This window comes from Nomascus leucogenys, chromosome 14, assembly GCF_006542625.1.
Source record: "Nomascus leucogenys isolate Asia chromosome 14, Asia_NLE_v1, whole genome shotgun sequence".
NCBI classification, from domain to species: Eukaryota; Metazoa; Chordata; class Mammalia; order Primates; family Hylobatidae; genus Nomascus; species Nomascus leucogenys.
The window spans coordinates 41,070,745-41,093,579 of record NC_044394.1 but is presented as its reverse complement, the minus strand read 5'-3'; the positions used below and the strand labels follow the sequence as shown (position 1 = coordinate 41,093,579).

Here is a 22,835-nt window from a genome sequence, read left to right as displayed (position 1 = left end):
ATGAGCAAGCTAGCCGACGTGCTTACCTAAATTTTACCACTTTGCAGCACTAAGCTAGAAGTCATAACTATTACCAAGCAGAAAGAAGAAAACATATTCAGAACTGTTAAATTTGGGGCAAAGATAGAATAGAGATGACAGTATAGTGATTTTTTTCATTAGTTCTTCATTTTTGTTATTTTATTTCTAGATAAATGTAGTATTGAGAGAAGACTGTCAGCGCTCTGCCATAGCACCGCAACCGTGTGAGCAGCAGCCTCATCCCATGGACCGGTGGTGGGAACGTGAGGTGATGCCTTTGGGATTACAGCTTGAGTTTTGTCACCCCATCCCCAGGAAACTAGCTTCTTAACTGGTGACTACCAAAGAACAAGCAGTGATTTGAAAAAGGAAAAACAATCCAAAAACTACATATTTGTAGGAAATCTGCCTTACTGGAGAAAGTCACCGTTTCCCTTTTTCTTGTAGAAGCAGGAGCAAGAATGTTTGGCTCCCAGTTTGGACTTGGTGAATAAATGTACCTTAGAACTAGGATAATCGGTACAGTTATTCTTAAAGATAATTAAAAATGAAACAAAGTGAGTGCTTGTCACTGGGTTCATCAGAGCAGTGTGTGAAATTCCATGTGTTTGCTGAGATATAAAGGTAAAAGTATTCACCCCTCATCCAGGCAGTTTGATATTTGGAGTAAGTTTGTTTAAATCTGAGCATGCATCTTTAAACAGCTCAGGAAGAAATAGCTTAAGAAGAAGTGAAACATGGATCTTGGAAGAAATTTTGAAATCTTCAATTTGATCCTAATATGGACACATGTTAATCTTCCAAAATCTTTCATATTGCGCTAATTTATTAAAACAACTGTGTATTGGATTTTGTAATTTAACTAAGGCACAATGGACTTGTTTAAAATATTTTACTTGATTGTATACATATACCCTTTCCAGAATTCACATGTAATCTCCAGTGAACTTTTAAGTGGTTAAAACTTGTATTCATGTGAACCTTTGCACATTTTTTTTTAACTTCTTCATCTACACCTACAGATTTTCTCAGTAATGTTTTTGTTAGCTTTTGGTTCCATTTTTTATTGTGCATGCAGAATGTACATTGATGCCTGTGACCTTAGGTTTATTAAAGGCTAGGTTTATTTGGGCAGCATTAGAAACAAAATCATGGATCAAGAGATACTCTTGATCATTTGAATAGGGCCAAAACAAAGTTGGTGACCTAAAGGCTTGTTAGTGATGTGGAGTTCCTACATGCAGCGAGTGGAAAATGAAGTTCGTGTTCTCTTAGGAAAATGGGCAGCTGTTTTCTGCCTAATGTGTATTTTTCATGTTAATCCTGACAGTTCACCAAATAGCTAGTCATGGAGAATGCAGGCAGTTAATATCCCTCCAGGAATGGCTCCTACGTTGTGTATTATTTGGTTTCTTTTACTTACCTGCTTGAATACTTGAATAAACCATTCACCAATTTTAATCCTTTTAAATAAAATAATCTGAACTCTTTGACAAATTGCACAGAGCTCTTTGGCATTAATCTAATTTTAATGTACTGATAAAAACAAACATGGTTTTCCTTTACTTTGACAAAGTAATGTAATTTTTACCTTATTTATCTGTATGAAATTCCAGTAGTTAATTTGAACGTTTATTTATATGACGTTTGTATTTTTAGGTCTTTAATACAGTGTTTCTACCTCTCATTTGTAACTGCATGCATTATTCTTGAAACTAGGTAAAACTCACTGAATTGTTGTGTAATAGCCTTTTTATTATTGCCTGTACAAATGTATATTAAGGTAAAATAAAACTGACAAAGTGTTTCTAGGGTGTAGCTGGGTACATATTAAGTGGCTTGTTGAGCCAGGTACTTCCTTAGTGAGTTTAGAGACTTGGCCGTGAATATCCTTTGTCCTGCCCCAGGATTTAGATCTCGGCTACTGTCATGCAGGCTTCCAGGAACATAGACTGTTTACCTCCACAACCCTATTTGTTATTAGTGATACTTTATTTTATATAATATTTTTTATTCACAGTGAAATTTCATTCATGTTCTTTCAGTTATCACCTGTGTTATCTCAGCTGTAGGCTTATTCTATCCTCTCCTCTTCCTCTCCCATTTCTTTTTTAACACAGGATGAAACAGGTTCAGAGAGGGGAAGTGATTGGCCTAAAGTCAGGAACTAGGCAAGTGGTCAAGCCATGCTTTGTGACTTTCAAGTTAATTCTTCTTGTTCTTGTATGTTAAAGGTCGTGGGTAGATGGTGTGTGTGAAACAGTGAAGTCTCAACAGCAGAAAAGAACAAAATGTAAATTCATGAATAATGGTTCTGGTTATACTTCCATTATCAAGCCTAATTGTTTTAAGAGATTTTGCCTTGAGTATAGCAATAATAAACAAATGCTTTATGTTTCCCTGAGTATTTTTAAATTTAATATCATGTTTCATAGAGTGGAAATGTACCAGTTCATACATTCATGGGTTGACACCTGTATTCAAGCCATAACCTGGAAAATTGCTGACCAGCTATTCCTACTCTAAGGGCTTGCTTTAATTATACCCTCCACTGGACTATATATATAGAGAACCTGTGCTCTATATAGATGGTTTCCCACAGTCCCTGTCCCCTCCTTCCATTGGGAGAAGTAACCAAAGCAACAGTTGTTCTCCCTCGCTGGAGTGGTGAATAGGAGCTGGGAGGAGGGGACTGTTAGGGTCGGGTTGCCTCAGTCTCCACAGTAATTAGGAGGAAATTGAGTTGGATACAGTGGACATGAGGCCTGGAATGGGTACCCCAAACCCACGCATCTTAGAGTGTCTGAATCCCCACCCCCGCTTCTGCATGCCAGGAGTTCTCTGTGCAGCCATCCTGTGACTGCTTCAGTCCAGAGAAGGATAGCATCCGTCCCTCCCTCCAACTCGCCTCTCTGCTGAGGCTTTCTCCTCTCCACTCAGCTAGCTATTTGCAACAGCTCTCCTGGCACTTGTCTGGGAATATCAAGTTAAAAATTATAACGCCCAATTTTGATAACTTTAGTTAAGAGAAACACCCTCTAGTGAAGACTGGTAAGTAACTTAGTGCCCGTAGTCCCATGTTCCTTTGTCTCCACTAAGAGGAATTACCAGCCCAGCAGTTCTGCCCTCACTAGAGTCCCGTCTAGGAGCTTGAGGGGATTTTTAGGGCTGGACTGCCTCAAGTCTGCACAGTAATGAGTTGGACACAGTGGACATGAGGACCTGTACTCAGATATCTGAAGAATCCATATTATTTTTTTGTTTGAGACAGAGTCTGACCCTATTGCCCAGGCTGGAGTGCATTGGCGCAATCTTGGCTCACTGCAACCTCTGCCTCGCAGGTTCAAGTGATTCTTCTGCCCCAGCCTCCCAGGTAGCTAGGATTACAGGCATGCGCCACCACGCTCAGCTATTTTTTGTATTTTTAGTAGAGATGGGGTTTCACCATGTTGGTCAGGCTGGTCTTGAACACCAGCCTTGGCCTCCCAAAGTGCTGGGATTACAAGGATGAGCCACTGTGCCCGGCTGAAATCCTTAATGTTTTTTTTTGTTTGTTTTTTTTGAGATGGAGTCTCGCTCTGTCACCCAGGCTGGAATGCAGTGGCACAATCTTGGCTCACTGCAAGCTCCGCGTCTGGGGCTCACGCCATTCTCCTGCCTCAGCCTCCCGAGTAGCTGGGACTACAGGCGCCTGCCACCACGCCCGGCTGACTTTTTGTATTTTTTAGTAGAGGCGGGGTTTCACCCTGTTAGGATGGTCTCGATCTCCTGACCTCGTGATCCACCCTCCTCGGCCTCCCAAAGTGCTGGGATTACAGGCGTGAGCCACCGCCCATGGGCTGTCCTTAATGTTGATATTAGTGGTTAGCACATGTTTTGGAGGGGGACTTAACACTTTTTTAACTATGCTCCCTCATATTTTCTATAAGCAGTCTTAAATTCTTTCTGGAATAAAGCAAGGTTGATCAATATTTCTCAAGGAGGATTACTTGGCAGGGAGTAGCTACTGCTCAGAGAACTTGGTATTGTTACATGCATCCTGGAAGCATCTGTGCCTATTTCTAGACGGCCTCAGACCACTTTCTTCTGAGTCCTGGACCCTTGAATCTGCAGCCAAGCAAGCTCTTGGGTCCCTCCCAAGTCTCATGTTTAGTAAAGCCCTGTGAGAATAATTTTATTGGGGGAGGAGTCAAGATGTTACTTCCCTCACCTGCATCAGAGGAAACCACATCAGAAACAATCCACCTAGAAGAACACTGCAGGAAAACTGACAACTTGTCCTGAGAAATCACAGCCTTGGTGCAAGAGGTGAAGCTGAACTGGTAAAAGATCAAAGTGAATTCAGAGATCAAACTGTACTAGGGAAAGGAGCAGAGGCTGAGATCCTGCTGCCAGCGTGACCTCTCACAGAGTAGCCCAGCAGAGGCTGTGCAGAGATGGCCAGAGCCAGGACCCAGCCCTGCAGAGCCCCTGGGCACATGTGGTCCCGAGTGAAGCTGTGCCTGTTGCTCTGAACAGGTGGGATCAATCTGTGGGTTTTTCCTCTTTTCACAGAGTGTGGCTCTCCTTAGGTCTGCACTCCCTCTCTGCGCAGGGCGGACCTCCCTGGGCTCTGCTGCATGACCTCCTGTCCCAAGACAGTCGTGCTCTCGGACAGTTAGCTTCTATCATTAGGAAGTGCCCACATGAGCTCTTGTTTATTGGAAACCATGTTCTATGCCTCCTTTGGGGTTTCTGCAACTCAATTTGGCAGGTAGCTTAGTGGTCCACTTGGTCTCAACCTCCAGCTACACCATGTGCAGTTGCATGTTCTTTGGCAAGTTCCTCCCCTCCTCCGAATCTGTCAGTGGGGGAAGAGTGCATGTCTCACAGAGTTGAGGTGAGAAATAAGTTAATGAATATGAAATTCTTTGCCCAGCCCTGGCCCATGGAAGGCTCAGCAATACTGTATCCATTGTAGTGGTCATCACTCTGTGGCTCTTCACTGCTCTTGTTTTGTGTTGGGAGGGGGTGGAGAACAATTTGTTCTGTGTTTGTATGGGGCAAGGCCTGTCTTCAGGGCTCTCTCAAACCACATGTGCTCTGGCTGGAGCTTCTGAAAGGACACAGTTTTTGCATAGAAGTTGCTTTCTCCAGCTTGCCCACCAGGCAGTCTGGCTTCAGACATCTATGTTACCCTTTTAAGTCAATTTGGCTATTTAAGTGGAATGTTTGTGTCAGTCTGATAATTGTTAATTCATTTGATCCTCATACCAACCCTTACTTGCCTCCTTTTACAGATGGAAAAATCAAACTTGGAAAGTAATTTCCACAAGGAAAAGCCCCACGGCTGGAAAGCGGTGGGAGCAGGAGGCCACACTGGGTGCAGGAGTACCCACCTCCCCACAGGAGCCCCACACTGTCTCACCCTTAGAAAGCCCAAATGCTCCTTTTCTTTCTAATGCATTCTTTCTGATGTACAGGAAGAGGGGAAAGAAGGAAGAGCTTTTCCATTTGGTGCTTCAATGTCTCCTGCTGGACCCATCTTCTGCCTAGTGGAAGGCAGCAAAATTTCAAGAAATAGGTGAGGTTGAGCAGCTTGGTGCAACCCCATGGGGCCTGGAGTTGGAGCTCAACAGCAATGGATTTCAGAGACCACCCTGAAACTCCCAGTAAAAAAGACTTCGGAGACATGTTAATAAACTCAAGCATTTGATCAGCCCACTTTTAAGTGTTCCTGTTTGCTTGTTTTTGCATATGGCAGTGAGATTGAGGAGCAGGGAATTGCTTCAGTGGGAAGTGGGAGGACCCTCAAGTCTAGGTGTGCCCAGAGGACCCTCCCCCGCCACAGGCCCTGCTGCCTACTGGGGCCAGTTCCTTCACTGATGGCAGTAGACATAGCCCCTTTCTCCAGGAACGCTCTTTAGAGGCTGCGCTGCTGAGGCTGTGTGCACTCCCGTTCTCACCTTGGCCTGCCCAGCCTAGCGTTCAGTGCCAGTCCCCTTTGGCTTATGCAGGAGGAGGATGGTATGTAGAACCCCGTCTCCAGCCACCAAGTCCACCCAGTTGCTGCCTTCTCCTACCTTCTGTCCTATTGTTCCCATCTCAGCCCACATGAGGGCCCTTGTTTACACTGGCACCCCCACCCGCTATTACAGGGAGAGGCTGGGGAAGAAGATAGTGGCTGAGCCTGGCCAGATCTCTGGAAGGCCTTTCCCAAGTCTCACGGGCAATAAAGTGACTTCCTGTCTAGCACATGGATTCCCTTCAGGAAGCAGTGATGGGAAACCTACAGCCAGGGCTTCTGAGGGGCCCTGGGTGGCTACAGGTTATTGCTCCACTTCCTCTGGAAAATTTCAGTGAAGATGAAGATGAGTTGATAAACTTTGGAGCTAAACCAAAGATGGCTGATTTAGGAATTCTCATGAGGAGCGGAAAGTGCAGGCTGCTGATTTGATATGGAATGCCTTGTGGTTGGAAAATGGATTTAGTTTCTAGTAGAAACCCAGAATATTTTGAGCACGAACAGTTTTGTTTCCATAAATCCCTTTTACATTCGGAGAAAGAAAACAGCACCCCCATACGCCTGTCTCTTGGGGAGAACTTTCCTACAATATGATGAAAGTATGCACAAAAGGTTTGAATACGTTTTAAGTGTTTATAAGATGATAAAGATATATCTGTGGGTGTCCAATGGAATAAGTTTTCCTTCCCTATCTGTAGTGTCTGATGGATCTGGAAAATGGGAATTATTTTAGAAGGTGAGTGAGACTTGTTTGTTTGTTTGAGGCTGAGTCTTGTTCAGTCACCCAGGCTGGAGTGCAGTGGTGCGATCTCAGTTCACTGCGACCTCTGCCTCCCAAGTTCAAGTGATTCTCCTGCCTCAGCCTCCCAAGTAGCTGGGATTACAGGTGCCTGCCACTACGCCTGGCTAATTTTTTTTGTGTTTTTAGTAGGGATGGGGTTTCAGCATGTTGGCCAGGCTGGTCTCAAACTTCTGGCCTTAGATGATCCACCGCCTCAGCCTCCCAAAGTGCTAGGATTACAGGAGACATTTAATTTTATATTCCATAATGCTGATATTTTTCGCCATGAGTTTATATAATTAAAAAAAAATTTTTTTTTTGAGACAGAATGTCACTCTGTTACCCAGGCTGGAGTGCAGTGGCACGATCTCAGCTCACTGCAACCTCTGCTTACTGGGTTCAAGCTATTCTCCCAGCTAAGCCTCCCAACTAACTGGGATTACAGGTGTGTGCCAGCACGGCTGGCTAACTTTTTTTTTTTTTTTTTTTTGTATTTTTTTGAGATGGAGTCTCACTCTGTCACCTAGGCTAGAGTGCAATGGTCTCACTGCAACCTCCACCTCCCGGGTTCAAGTGATTCTCCTGCCTCAGCCTCCTGAGTAGCTGGAATTATAGGCGCGTGCCACCACACCCAGCTAATTTTTGTATTTTTAGTACAGACAGGGTTTCACCATGTTGGCCAGGCTGGTCTCGAACTCCTGACCTCAGGTGATCCACCCACCTCGGCCTCCCAAAGTGCTGGGATTATAGGCATGAGCCACTGTGCCCAGCCTAATTATGTAATTTTTAAAAACAAGGTTTTTTTAAGTATAGGAAAACTAAAAGACTAGGAAAGATTTGCAATAAATTCAACAGATGAAGGGAGGTTAAAGTAGGGGAAAATGTTAGGAGAAAATCCAGAAATTCTCTTTGCTCCTGACAGCCCCACCTCACCAATGGTGAGCAGCAGAGGGACCTGAAAGGGTAGCGGGTTTGAGAAGCCCTGGTGTCCTGTGGGGCCCTGCCACATGCCCTGGTTGCCTCCTGTGTGCGCCCACACTGACCTGGGTGAGATGCCTCGCTCCCTGGGCTTCCCTGTCCTTGTCAGTAAAGCAGAGACAGAAACATAAAGCAGAGACAGAAACCATGCCTCTCGGGTTTCCTGCAAGAGTTAAATGAGCTGCCATGGAAAGTGCGCATGGCAGTCCCTGCCTGAGGCTGGCGTGGCCAGCAGCGGGAGTAGCAGAGGGAGGCTGAAAGGACACAGGAGGCCTCAGGATTCACTCTGTTGTTTCTCCTTTTTGGCCATCAGATGTGCTTCCTCTTTGTCACATCTGTATTTTGGAAACATAAACCCTCCTTTCCATGGAACATGTGCTAAAATAACATTTCTTAGAAAAGTTGATCTCAAGAATATATCGTTCACTCAGTAACAAAGGAGTCAGCAGTGTGACAAATGTCAGTTCAAAACAGACATGAAAACTGAGGTCTGTTTTGGAAACAGGATGCTTATTACATAAGTAATTTATGAAAAATAAGTTGCTTATTTTGGTAAAGGTCACAGTTTCCTTTTACATCTATGGTCATAGAAACATTATATGGGTTGTTACAGAGGAAGTCTGGGGCGGGATGGTCCAAGATACCAGGTGTGTAGACCAGGGGTTGGCAAGCTTTTCCTGTAGAAAAATACAAATATTTTAGGTTTTGAAGACCGTCTGGTCTCTGTCGCAACTGCAGGAGTCCCACCTTATTCATGAGGTTATGCTCCAAGACCCCCCAGTGGATGTCTGAAACCTTGGAAACTGCCAAACCATGTATGTATGCTGTTTTCCTCTATACAGAAAAAAGAAAGGAAGGGAGGAAGGGAGGGAGGGAGGGAGGGAGGAAGGAAGGGAGGGAGGGAGGGAGGAAGGAAGGAAGGAAGGAAGGAAGGAAGGAAGGAAGGAAGGAAGAAAGGAGGGAGGGAAGGAAGGAAGGAAGAAAAGAAAGATTAATTTTTTCTTTTTCTTTTTTGAGACAGGGTCTGTCTCTGTTGCCCAGGCTGGAGTGCAATGGTGCCTGAACTCCTGGGCTTAAGCCAGCCTCCCACCTCCACCTCTCAGGTAACTGGGACCACAGGTGTGCCACCACATCTGGCTTTTTTTTCCCCCTCATAGAGACAGGATCTCCCTAAGTTACTCAGGCTGACCTTAAACTCCCGGGCTCAAGTGATCCTCCCGCCTTGACCTCCCAAAATGCTGGGATTACAGGCGTGAGCCACTGCGCCTGGCTGAAAAGACTAAATCTTGATGGAGGATTAAATCTTGTTCCAGAATGCACCCACATCCCTTCCCTGTGTCCTGCTCCGCTGTCCTCTTCCTGTCCTCTGGACCTTGCGACAGCTGACACTTGGAACAACCTGAAAAACCTCCCACATGTCCAGCCATCTGCGGAAGGAACTGACTTCTGTCCCGCAGCTCTTCTCCAAAGGAAGCCCCTCCCTGGGCCTTGGCATCGTCCTTCGTCCCTGGGGGAAAGAATGCCTTTGTCCCCTCTCAGATAAACAAACAGAGCAGCTAGGACATGTGTAGTGCGAGGTGCAGGAACAGTTCCCCAACCTCAGAGAGGCCTGGCCTTCCTTCCGAGGTCACTGGGGACAGCAGGAGCCTGGGACAGCCAAGCCCAATTAGATGGGGGGACGAAGGGTAGCCCCTTCTGCAGATGGATGAACCAAGGCCCAGAGCAGGGAGCATGCCTCCATGCCCATGGAGCCACCAGCTTCCTTGCCTCTTCCCACCCCAACACACACACAAGCTCAGAGCCTCGGGGTTGCACCACGTGGGGGGCACCGTTCACAAGGCCATGTCGGTATAGGCGCCCCCTGGAGTTTTGAGACACGGCAGCCTGCACGAACCATGAGGAGACATCCACACCGCCCCCATGACTCTGGGCCCCCTGTATACCCTCCTCCACCCCACCTTCCTCCTCCACCCCCACATTGTCAGATCAGAGTCACAGGAAGCAGGGCCAGCAAGTGTGCAAACCAAGAGCCAAGATGGGGAAGTTTATTTTCCAAGAACCATCTAAACACATGGGGAGTATTTTTAGCCCCTGGCTCCCACCCGGATGCTGAATCTAAACAGGGGGCCAAAGAGATGGCCCACTGGGGATAGAGAGCAACCGGCGGAGACAGGTGGGACGGGGTGCTGCGGCCCCCACCCTGCCCCTGGACACAGATGGCTCAGCCGAAGGAGAGAGCTGGCCAGGGGAGCCAAGGAGTTGCAGGGGAGTGGCCCCATGTTCTGACAAGTGCCCCTTCCCTCTCTGTGCCTCGGCTTCCTTATCCATGCCGTGGGACGGATAACGCCACCCCGATGGGATTGCAGCACGACCCCACCTGGCACATGGTAGGCACCCAAAAATGTGCTTCATGCTGTGCTGGGTGCCAGCCAGTGACCCTCAGAGAAGTCAGGTTGTGGGCAAAACCATCAGCCCGTGAGCCTTCCCCAGGCCTGGCCAGCTACAGTGAAGGATTGAAGGCCAGTGTGTGTGTGTGTGTGTGTGAGCACGTGCATGCACACACCCCATGCGGTCACCCACGGGGCATCAGAAATGAATGAAAGGAGGGCTCAGGGGCCAGGCTGGACCCTCTTTGTGAATAAGGGGGTTCTCCTCCCTTGCCCTCAGAGGGAACTGTCTCGGAAGCCAGGCCAGACTGGGCACAGGGAACTCAGAGCCACCATCCCCAGGGTGGGGGTATGCTGGGGGTGGCGGAGGCCACACGGAGGGAGTGAATTTACTAAAAACAGGAAGCTCTTCATGAACACATGCACGTTCACAAGAAGGAATGCCATCAGTGGAGGCCTCTGGAGGTGGGGGCCAGTGCCCGGGGTGAGCTGCCCACTTCTGCGGTGGCCGGCCCTGGTGACTTGGCTGAGAGTTGAGTGCTGGCAGCACCTGCTCTGGCCTCTGGGCTACAGGGAGGGCAGGCAGGACATGGGAGGTGGCCAGAGCCCCAGGCCCTGGACAAGCTGTGCCCGTTCTGGCTCCTGCTGGCCAGGCTTATGATTTGGGGACCAGGGGTACCGGAGGGTCGAACACCTTCTGCCTTGGGTTGGAAAGGCCAGGACTTCCGGGTCCTGCTGCCACATTATTCACTAAGGTTGCCTGGAGGGCAGTGATGGGGGTGGGGATGGGGTGCCACTGGGAAGCAGGGAGGGGCCATTCTGACCTCAGAGTCCTGAGCCTTGGGGAGGCAGCTTAGATGCCCTGCAGTCTGTGTGGGAACCAAAGAACAGATTCCAGGTTCTGAGTCCACACACCCCCCACTGACAGGTGGCCTGCAGTTGCCATGGCAACAGCAATACCACCCCTCCCCCACAGCTGCGTGGTCACCAGGGAAGAGGGGGGAACTTATTTTTGGTCACAAAAGGGAAGATGGAGGGAAAGGGATGAGAGAGGGGAGCAGCCATTTCTCTTCTTCCTGGGCTGACTGGGGGTGGTCAGGGGCATGGAGGGCACAGGGTGGGAGAAGGCTTAGAGACCACCTCCTCCCACCAGCTCCCCTCCCACAGCCATCGAGGGATTCTAGAACCAGGTGATGGAATCCCTCAGTGCCTTCCTGGTGGGCACGCCTTCCTGTGAGGCAGCTCTCTACCTCCGGACTCTCAGCCTGCCAGAGGGTTCCGCATACCCAGCCAGGGAAACCTGGGTCCCCCGTTCACTCAGCCAACCCCACTCCAAGGCTCACGAATTCCAAAATCCAGTCCTACTCCCAACGATGATGTCTAAGAGCTGCGGGCTCTCAGTTCCTGGCACCTGCGGCCTGACCTGACTTGGGGACCGCATGGGTCCCCTTCTTTCCTTCTCATTCTGGTGTCCTGGACCCCCTCTCACCAGCCTCCTCTCAGTCTCTCTCCCTCCACTTCCCTTGGGCCACAGCAGGGAAAACAACCCGTTAGAGATATAATCACTGCGGTAGTGGGGACTTTCCTGACAAGTCCTAAGGGACCAGGCCCCATACCCTTGGACATCCCCATGAGCCCTCCCTCATATTTCACTGCAAACCCATCAGCAGATCAGCTCCTGGGCACTGCGGCAGCCTCCAAACTGTCCCTGCATTCTGCCCTCACCTCTACAGCTCCCCTCCCCACTCCAAACCAATGCCCCCCACCTCACTCTCCTGCCTCCCCTGCCCCTGCTTCCTCCCTCCCTCCCTCTACTCCTCCCTGCTGTTTCTCCAGAAGGCACCCTCCCCTCCGTACCGCAACACTTGCAGTCTCCAGAGGCCTCCGTCCCTGGCCTTCTCCCAGCTGCCCCTTCCCCCAGGGCTTCCCACCTTCCCTGCCCTGAATTCTCTTTTTTTTTTTTTTTTTTTTTGAGACGGAGTCTCTCTCTGTCACCTAGGTTGGAGTGTGGTGGTTCAATCTTGGCTTACTGCAACCTCTGCCTGAATTCTCCTGCCTCAGCCTTCTGAGTAGCTGAATTATGGGTACCTGCCACCAGGCCCTGCTAATTTTTGTATTTTTAGTAGAAACAGGGTTTCGCCATGTTGGCCAGGCTGGTCTCAAACCCCTGACCTCAGGTGATCTGCCTGCCTCGGCTTCCCAAAGTGCTGGAATTACAGGCATGAGCCACTGCGCCCAGCTCCCTGCTCTGAATTCTCTTTCTCCCATGCACTCACTGCCTCCCGATCTATTAGACAATGTGCCTGCTTCATTTATGGGCTGTCTCCCCACTGGAGTTCCTCCTGTGAACTCCAGGAGGGCAGGCATTTTTGTCTTTTATTCTCTGCCATATCCCCAATGCCTGGAGCATAAATGCTCAACAAATATTTGAGCAAACAAATGAACTTCCTGTCGCCCACCTTGCCTGGGCCATCCCCACACAGAACACCCTTTCACCCCTAGCACAGGGGAGAACGCACAGGGCTGGGGTTGCTGTCATGCAGTCAGCTCTGCCCTAGCCTCAGTATGTGGCCTCCAGCCAGCCAAGCAGCCTCTTCTCTCTCACTCAGTTGCCCAGGCTGGAATGCAGTGGTGCAATCTCAGCTCACTGCAACCTTCGTCTCCTGGGTTCAAGCAATCCTCCTGCCTCAGCCTCCTGAGTAGCTGGGGCTACAGGTGTGCACCACCACACCTGGTTAATTTTTGTATTTTTTATAGAGACGGCTTCACCATATTGCCTAGGCTGGTCTTGAACTGCAGGGCTCAAGTGATTCACCTGCCTCTGCCTCGAAACGTGAGGGGGATTACAGGCGTGAATCACCATGCCCAGCCCCAGCCTCTTCTTTCTCAGACTCAGTTTCCCCCTCTATATGATGAAGAGATTAGATTGGAACTCCTCTAGCTTCCGCTGTGATGAAGCTCCAAGATGCCTTCAGCATCTCTCCAAGGTCCAGGTCTTGGTAGAAGGGAGTAGGGTATAGACACAGCATTCACACAGAACGGGAGTGGGGACACCTGGTGGTACCTGCTTGGGACAAATCTCCTGGCCTTAAAGCCCCTGCCCTGGGACAGGGGTGGGTGGAGGGGGACAGGGTGGGGTAGTTGTGGGAGGCTAAAAACACACTTGAGAAAGGTTTCTCCAAAAATATGTCCATATTTTAATCATGCCTAAAGTCCCATTTGGGAAGGCTAAGGACTGGAAGCCGGGAACTTGGAGAGCTGAGGCACCAAAGAGGCTGCGTGCAGAAGTGAGCCATCATCGCAGGAAGCCGCCCAGCAGGCAGGCCAGCGTGGGGCCCAGCAGGGCAGGCAGGGCCCAGGGTAGCGGCCGACCCCGGGGCCCCAGACTTGATCACTGTTCACTGTCCCGGCTGCTGCAGGGGCCTGAGCATTGTTTCTCATGCTCAGTTTCTGGTTCTTGTCATAGTACAGCTTCTGAGAGAATGCCAGGATCTGCAGAAGTGACGGGGCTCAGCGGGGGGGGGCAGGGGGAGCTGCACTCCCTGCCGTTTGACCTCAGGCAGACACCTCGTCCTAACCTGGGAGCCCTCATTAGGAAAGAGGGGCTCCAAACCCCTGGCTCTCAAGGTGGTCGTGAAGATGATAAGAATAGGGGATGTAAATGAGGTGCATGGCATGGGTGAGGACTAAGCGCCCATTGGCTTCCTTTCACTCACACCCCAGGGGGACCGCAATGCCTGCTTCTCTTGTCACTCTTACTACAGGACAGTGGCTCTCAAACTTGAGCATGCATTAGCTTCAGCTGGGGGGTGGGGTTGTTGGGCCCCAGATGCCTGGGCTCCACCCCCAGAGTTCCTGATTCAGTAGCTCTGAGGATTAGCATTTCTAGCAAATTCCCCCGGTGATGATGTTGACCCCACTGGTCCAGGGGCCGCACTTTGAAAACCACTGTTTTGGAATGAAAGTAGTGCAAGGGCAGGGATTTGGGTCCTTTGGGCTCACTGCTGTCTCCCCAGAGCCTCGTTCATTGTAGAAACCCCAGCACTATTTGCTGAATGACTCCACCTTCCCCTGCCTCCCGTCCAGCCCCCAATCCGGGGATGGAACGACTCAGGCCTTTCTTGCCTGTCTTCAGTGAATGTCCATGATTAACAATGGAATTAAGTTACCTGGGCTCCCCACCCGCATCCCGAGGGACCTCTGAGGGCAGACAGAGGGATAATTTCTGGGGAGCCAGGCAATGGGAGCTCGTGCCCTGCCCTGGGCCCTGTGCACCTGTTCTCTGCGAAGCTGAATGGGCTTCTGGAACACAGTCCAGACAACCGTGTCATCACAGGTCGGTGTGGTGAGTGAGCCCAGGTAGCGGAAGTAGTGCCTCAGTTTCTCCTCCTTGGGGAGCAGGTCCAGCAGGCTGCTGTCTGCCATCATAGTGCTCATCTCTGAGGTAGGGGCAGAGGACACTGTCAGTGAGGGTGGGAGAAGGAGCCCCTCTTCCCCTGCACTCTGAAAGCCCAGCTCCCCTCACACCCACCCCTTCCTTTGTGGGAGGAATCACCCTCCTCAGCCCGCGCCCTTCTCCCCCATCCTGACTCACCAGGTTTGGGGATATTAGACAGTGCCACCAGCAGCAGCTGGAAGCCCTCATTCACCTGGGGTCCAGCCTGGAAAGGGAGGGAAGGGTCTTGAGAAAGTCTGCAGGGAGCCAGTGGTGGTGGCCAGTTCATTCTCCCGATCTGGGGACAGAAGGCCAGGCAGCTTCTGGGATTGAGGCTCTGGGCTCCCCACCTGGCGCAGGGGCATGCAACCCCAGAAACAGACACGGAAGCTGGAGTCTCCTTGCCCCCTCCTGCCTCGCTGGAGTCCCAGGTCTCTGGATCCTAAGAAGCAGCCCTCAGCCCCGGGTTCCCTGGGAAGTGGGGGATGGGAGTCCCACCTCCACCAGAAAGGCCAGCACCGCGATTTCATCTTCCGGGTCCTGGGCCTCTTTCACGTTCTCGATGTCCCCTTCTCTTTCTCATGTACTATGTGCACCTGGTGGGGGGGGAGGGGTGAAGAGGGGACCTATGAAGGGCCGGGACTACCCTGCTTGCCCAAGGCAGGTGCATGCCGAGAGCCCAGACAAAGTCCCAGTCGGGAAGGGGCCCTCACCTCCATGACAAAGTGTTCCCCACCGAGGCTGTGCTCCGAGCCCTTATCTAGCAAGTTGGACCAGTGCAGGTGCAACTGTGTAGGCTGGTACCGGGCAGGCAGTCCTCCTCCAGAAATGCTGGCCTTGTTCTCCAGCAACATCATCACTGGGGGCAGAAGGGGCAGAGTTCTCGAACCACTCTCCCTCAGCCTCCTCCAGCCCCTCATCCCAGCTTCACCCAGACGAGACATTGTCTCCTGCCTCCCACCCTTCATGGGCTCTGGTCCTGGCCTGCAGGGGTGGGGCAGGGCGGGACAGTCCGGGACCTTTCCCTGGTCTCCTCCTTGGCCTCCCTGCCTGCCTCCTCCTCTCCTGCACCCTCCACTGCCCCAAACTGCAGCTCTGCCCTGGTGTCTCCTCTGCGTCCACCTCCTCTGTGGTGCCCTGGTGTCCTCGGGGTAATGTCCAAACTCCTCTGGCCTGGGTGATCTGCCCCTGGGCCTTGCTTGGGCTCCGCCTGGCTTCACTCTCTGTCCTTCATCCACACAGAGCTCCTGGCAGTTCTCTGGACGCGCCGAGCTGTTCCATGCCTCCGCGCCTTTGCACATGTCCTTCTTCCTGCAACGTTTCCTTCCCCCCATCCCAGACTGGTCTGATGAAAGTACCGAAAACACACTAGAGTGTTCCCTCCTCCTGGAAGCTGTCCTCCCCCATGGGATTTTCAGCCCCCTCGCAGCACAGATGGGCCTGGGCCTGGCACACCCTCCTGGGAGGAGCCCCATCCTCTCAGTCCTCGGGGAGCTCGGGTGCCCAGGCATGCCTGGGGCCTCCTTGCAGCCCACCTGAGTGCCTGTTATTTTGGATGGTCCACGTTTGCTTCTTATCGTAGCCAGAGAAGAAGTGTTCCAGTTTTTTTATCCACCTTTGCCTTGGTGGTGACGATATGGTGGTGACTGGTGGTCCTTCTGGCAGCTTCCACCCCACTTGACTGGCACTGAGCAGGGACAGAGGGTGGGCTGAGAGTCAGGGGCGCCTGGCACCAAGGGGTAGCCCCCACCGCCCCACTGAAGTCAGGCCCACCCACTCAGTTCCCACACGGCAATGCTTTGGGGTGGCCTGAAGGCTGTGTTGGAGGGATGCTCAGCTCAGAACTCCGCCCTCACCCTCCCTGGGCCCTCCTCCTCCTCCACAGACACACACATGCAAGGCTGGGGAGTCTAGCCCCAGTGTGGGACAGGGTGGGAACAGGGTTGCCACCTGTTGACTGTGAGCTCCGGGGTGGGGACAACTTCATGAGGCGGGGCACACGGCCTCTCCAAGTCCTGGGTTTCCCAGATGTAAAGTGGGAACTGCAGAGATAATCCGCTTCCCTGGGATGTCAGAGAGTTTAAAGGAGGCAGATGGAGAGGGCTTTGGAAGCAGTGGAGTGGGACCCCCTGGGGGGCTGCTGATGAAGGACGCTGAGCATCATCTGAGGAATGGGAGGGAGAGGAGTAACCCTGGAGGAGCTGGTTCCCCGAACCCTGGTGACCCCAACACCAGGTGGGCCAGGGCCAGGAGTGGGCAGCACTGCTCAGTCACCAAAACACAGCAGACTGCAGGGTTTGCATTCAAATTTGTCAGCATTCGAATAAAAGCATAAAGGACCATCACTCAGGCCCCCTGCAAGGGGTGTCACTGGGATAGAAACAACTCCCCGTTCTGTTATGGGAAACAGCAAAGCACCTTTCTTCCTTTAATGCTGCTGCCGATTCATTCCACAGGGAACATGCCCTCTCGGTGACAGCAGGTGCCAGTGAAGACTCAGGTCGCTCTACACTCCCTGGTCCCTGAGCACCAGGACAGGAGAGTGTGAGTGTGTGTTTGTGTGTGTGTGAGTGTGTGTGTGTGTGTTGTGTGCATGTGTGTGAGTGTGAGAGTGTTTGTGTGCTTGTGTGTGTTGTGTATTTGTGTGTGTGTGTGTGTGTGTGTATGTGTGTGTGTGTATATGTGTGTGTGTGTATGCTGGGAACTGATATCTGCCTGGGAGGCCACCATCACCCCTCGCCTTCCCACCCTTCCGGGGTCTCCATTTCGGCCTGTGTGGTGCCCACCATGCAGAAAGAGCAGTCCCCTGGACTGGCTGTACTCACCCAAGCAGGTGTAGTTGGAGGACTCGGCTTGAACCTTGTAGCACCAGTGTGACTCTGGAGCAGAGAGGAGGGTGTGAAGTGTGCGTGCGTGTGTCTTGTTGCTCACACACACAGGAGGATCAGAGCCTGGGCTTACCCCTGGGGTTGGAACCCCTCTTGGGCTGGGATGGAGTGTTCCTGGCAGTAGGATTGAGGGCCCAGGGGAAGAGACTCAATAGAAAACTAAGCAGGGGCTGACCAACAGGTCAGCTGGTGTAGGGCTCTGTTCCCCAGGCAGGGCCAGGCCAAGCAGCCACCGGCCCTCCAGGGAACTCCTCTTAGGCCCCTCATCTCTAACGTGGGGCTGGCCTGGATATTCCATTCCTTGGTCACCAGCTGCCTCCTCCCCGCTTACCTCCCCCACCCCAAACCTGGAAGGGAGACTCTGGTGAGAGGGGAAGAGGAGGACTCGGCCCAGCCTCCGATCCTGGGACAATAGAGTCAGGTTCAGCCGGACAGCCTTCCCAGATCCCAGATGAGGGAGGAGATTAGGCGGCCCTCCCCAGAATGCCTTGTGCTGTGTTACTAAGATCCCTTCTTGGCTAGTGTCTCACAGCACCCGCTGCGGGAAAAGCAGCCAGGCTTTCTCCCCTGCCCCTCAACCGCACAGTCCTGGTCTTTGGGGCCAGGCTGAGAGCTCTGCCTCAGGGCAGTAGAACCCAGCACCTCTGAAAAAAAGGCTGCACCTCAAATGTCCCACATGGATGCAAGATGTTAATAAGAAGGGAAAGTGCATGCAGGGCAGAAATTGCATTTTATGAAGTATTTTAAGTAATCTGATTTAAAGCATATGGATGTGCATAGATTATATGCAAATACCGCATCATTGTATATAAGGGACCTGAGCATCCATGGATTTTGGTGTCCACATGGGGTCCTGGAAACAATTCCCAGAGATACTAAGGGATGACAGTATCCGCTCTCTTCTCAGATGAGGAAACGGTGACTGAGCATTTATTATTCTCTAAGTCTGTACTTGTGCCTATGTGGGTGACTATGTAGGTGTCCCCGTTTTCACAGCAGTATCTGAAGCTGTAAGATTCATTAGGAAGTAGCAGCTTGCCTGTAAAGAAAGCCTACAGAAGTGGGGAAATCAGCAGAATATGAAAGTTTAGGGAAGAAAGATTCCAGGAGGTAGGAACAACCTATAGTGTAGAATGCTGCAAAAATGTCAAGCAGGATGAGGTTTAAAAAGTGTCCATTCATTCGTTTATTCCATAAGTATTTATTGGCCACTTAATATATGCCAAAAACTGTATTAGGCATTAGATACAGTAATAAACAAAGCCAGGCCGGGTGCAGTGGCTCATGCCTGTAATCCTAGCACTTTGGGAGACTGAGGTGGGCAGATCCCCTGACATTAGGAGTTGAGACCAGCCTGACCAACATAGCAAAAGCCCATCTCTACTAAAAATACAAAACTTAGCCAGGAGTGGTGGCACATGCCCGTAATCCCAGCTACTTGGGAAGCTGAGACAGGAGAATCGCTTGAACCCAGGAGGCAGAGGTTGCAGTGAGCCAAAATCACGCCACTGCCCTCCAGCTTGGGTGACAAAGTGAGACTCCATCTCAAAAATATAAAAATAAAAGTAAAGCCGGGCTCGGTGGCTCATGCCTGTAATCCCAGCACTTTGGGAGGCCGAGGTGGGTGGATCACTTGAGGCCAGCAGTTTGAGACCAGCCTGGCCAACGTGGAGAAACCTCATCTCTAATAAAAATACAAAAATTAGCTGGGCGTGATGGCACACACCTGTAACCCCAGCTATTCGGGAGGGTGAAGCAGGAGAATCAGTTGAACCAAGGAGGTGGAGGTTGCAGTGAGCCAAGATCATGCCACTGCACTCCAGCCGAGGTGACAGGGTGAGACACCATCATACAATACAATACAATACAACAATACAATACAATACAATGCAATGCAATGCAGTGCAATATAATACAACACAACAAAACAAAATAAAATAAACAAAATCAAAATTGTCCCTGTTGACATTCAGTATAGTGAAAGAGACATGTATTTAATCACTCCTTTGAGAAATAGTGGTGGCTCACACCTGTAATCCTAACATTTTGGGAGGCCAAGATGAGGGGACAGCTTGAGGCCAGGAGTTCAAGAGCAGCCTGGGCAACAAAGCAAGACCCCATCTCTATAAAAAATAAATTAGTGGGTGGCACAGTGGCTCACGCCTGTAATCCCAGCAGTTTGGGAGACCGAGGCTGGTGGATCACTTGAGGTCAGGAGTTCAAGACCAGCCTGGTGAAACCCCGTCTGTACTAAAAATACAAAAAATTAGCCAGGCATAGTGGCAGGGGCCTGTAATCCAGCTACAGGAGTAAATAAATCTGAAGGAGCAAATGCAGTGAGCAAATGACCACTGCACTCCAGCCTGGCAAAGGGGAGACTGTTCAAAAAAAAAAAAAAAAAAACAAAAAAAAAAAAAAATTATGATTTTAAAAAAGAAAAAATTTAAAATCAAATATATAAAAAATTTACAGAAGATAAAGAATATACTGACTGATAGAAAAAAAAAAAATAAGTGGGCAGGTGTCACGTTGTAATAGCACTTGGAGGCCAAGCAGGCGATACTGAGGTCAGGAGTCAAGATCAGCTGGCCACATGGTGAAACCATCTCACTAAAATACAAATAGCCAGGTGGGCAGACCTGTAATCCCAGCTACTGGGGAGGCTGCAGCAGGAAAATCGCTTGAAACTGGGAGGTGGAAATTGCAGTGAGCCGAGATTGTGCCACTGCACTCCAGCCTGGGTGACAGAGCCAGACTCCGTCTCAAAAAAAAAAAAAAAAAAAAAAAAAAAAAAAAGAAAAGAAAAAAGAAAAAAACGTGAATATTCATAGATATACATATATGTGGGTGCAGGTAGAAACGGAGGGACACACAGACAAAGAAAATATGGCAAAATGGTATTAACTGGTGATCACCGAACTATTCTTGGAACTCTTTGAAAAGTTTAAAAAAATTTCAAAAGTATATTATTTTTGAACTGCTCAGGAGGTTTAGATTTTTGAATTTTTAAAATAAGCAATCAATTGTGAGGAACTCTGAGAAGCCACAGACTAAGAGTTAAGATGAAAAATAAGGAAAGTAGAATCACAGTAATGAAAGGAATAGAGTTTCAAAATGCTGTGGTCAGTAGCTTCAATGCAAAAGATAGTTAAATTAAGAACAAATTCAGTAAAGACAACTGGATTCAGCAACTGGGAAGTCAATGATGACCTAGGGTACAGGAGCTTCATTGAAATAGTAGAGTTGGGCCATGGCCCACACCCATAATCCAGCAGTTTGGGAGGCCGAGGTAGGTGGATCTCTTGAGGCCAGGAATTCAAGACCAGCCTAGCCAACGTGGTGAAACCCCATCTCTACTAAAAATGCAAAAATTAACCAGATACGGTGGCATGCCCCTGTAATCCCAGCTACTTATGGGGCTGAGGCATGAGAACTGCTTGAACCTGGAAGGCAGAGGCTGCAGTGAGGCGAGACAGGGCCACTGCACTCCAGCCTGGGTGACAGGGCAAGACTGTCTAAAAAACAAAAAATAGGCCGGGAGCGGTGGCTCATGCCTGTAATCCCAGCACTTTGGGAGGCCGAGGCGGGCAGATCACAAGGTCAGGAGATCGAGACCATCCTTGCTAACACAGTGAAACCCCATCTCTACTAAAAATACAAAAAATTAGCCGGGCGTGGTGGTGGGCGCCTGTGGTCCCAGCTCCTCAGGAGGCTGAGGCAGGAGAATGGCATGAACCCAGGAGGTGGAGACTGCAGTGAGCTGAGATCACGCCACTGCACTCCAGCCTGGGCAACAAAGCAAGACCCCCTCTCAAAAAAAAAAAAAAAAAAAGGAAGTAAACTTGGTATGTGCCTTCAGAGGTGTTGTACGTTTTCAGCATTATAAACAAATAGAGGTGAGTGGCAATAGTTACTTTGGTCCATAGATTTTTGGTATCTTAACTAGTTTTGGATCTCTTCCACTAAAGGAACTGCCTGTTGAACGTTGTTAGGCAAACTGCCTGGGTTTGAATTTTCTTCTGTCCTTTGCACCCTGCCTGGGTTCAAATCCTAGCTCTGCTCATTAAGTTCTTTTAAGGGGATCATCTTTGAGCAAATGTCTTAGCTCCTGTTTTCCCAAGTAAATGGACACAATAGTTGCTACCTTGTGAAAGATTCATGTAATTGACCAGCATTTACCAAGTAGCATCGGTGTTCAGTTTCAGTCATTGGTGATTCTGCAGTTGGGGGTGCTGGGGTGCGGGTGGTGTGTGTGTGTGGCATTTAATTGCATGCAGAAAGGAAAAGATATTTTTGATAACCGAGAGGCAGCTTTTCTCTGCTTTTGTGTCAAAAGGGAAGAAGGGAGTTTGGAGAGGGAAATGAATTCTGTTCAATACTAAGCTCTCTTCCTCAAAATCAGAGGTACACAGAATGTGTAATAATTTACAGAATTTCTACACTTCAACAATCTGAATTTTTTTAAATGTATTTTTATTTTTTCAGGTTGAGACTGAGCTAAAGTTAATCTGTGGAGACGTGCTGGATGCACTGGACAAACACCTCATTCCAGCAGCTAACACTGGCAATTCCAAGGTTTTCTATTATGAAGTGTAGGTTCTATACTAAAAATTAACAAATGTACTTCAATAATTTTAAAGACGCTCAGGAATAATTGGCTTTGTTTTTTTCTTAGATATTTCCTATTATTTTCCTTATTAAATATAACCAAAAATCCTACAGAAATTAACTGAGGAGCCTCTAGATAGCAACAAAATTATCACTTGAAAGACTAGAATTAAACAAGCAAGTGGTTCCAAGAAATGGCACAAGTGTATTAATCATAAAATTAAATTTCTACATGAAACATTCAGCCAGCACTGTGAAATGTATGGCCGTTTAGGGGAGTGGAATGAGATAGGTCCCATGAAAGCAAAAGAATATAAATAAGTAAAGCAAAAGCTAATGCATTTTTATAATAGCCTGACCATCTTTTTATTCCAACATTGACTATCCTTCTAATATTAAACACTTATTTTTAAATAAAAGTTGGAAACCTACATAGAAGGAAGTCATGATTCTAAAAAGGCCAACTTTTAATCTTACATTTTCCTTTCTAGTATAGAACCTACATTTCATAATAGAAAACCTTGGACTTGCCGGTGTTAGCTGCTGGAATGAGGTGTTTGTCCAGTGCATCCAGCACATTGCCACAGATTAACTTTAGCTCAGTCTCAGCCTGAAAAAATAAAAATACATTAAAAAAAATCAGATTGTCTCAGTCTAGAAATTCTGTAAATTATTGCACATTCTATCTACTTCTGATTTTGAGGAAGAGAGCTTAGTATTATAGAGAATTGGT

General features: G+C 49.3%; 1 protein-coding gene and 1 pseudogene across 2 annotated transcripts in view; one reads left to right on the top strand and one right to left on the bottom strand.

Annotated features, from left to right (window-relative positions):
- The window catches only part of ULK2 (unc-51 like autophagy activating kinase 2), a 105,728-nt gene extending 100,004 nt beyond the window's left edge, over nucleotides 1–5,724 (top strand). Inside the window, exon 26 of one of the 2 annotated variants that reach the window (XR_004033273.1) lies at nucleotides 191–2,425. Coding sequence is in view for 1 of the 2 variants with exons in the window: in XM_030827287.1 (XP_030683147.1) it covers nucleotides 191–249 (59 nt within the window). In the remaining variant the exon portion in view is untranslated. Of the gene's footprint in view, nucleotides 1–190 lie in introns of both variants that reach the window. The other variant, XM_030827287.1, reaches the window with a different exon arrangement.
- Nucleotides 5,725–13,466: 7,742 nt separating this feature from the next.
- LOC100592315 lies at nucleotides 13,467–20,746 on the bottom strand (annotated as a pseudogene).
- Nucleotides 20,747–22,835: the final 2,089 nt, after the last annotated feature.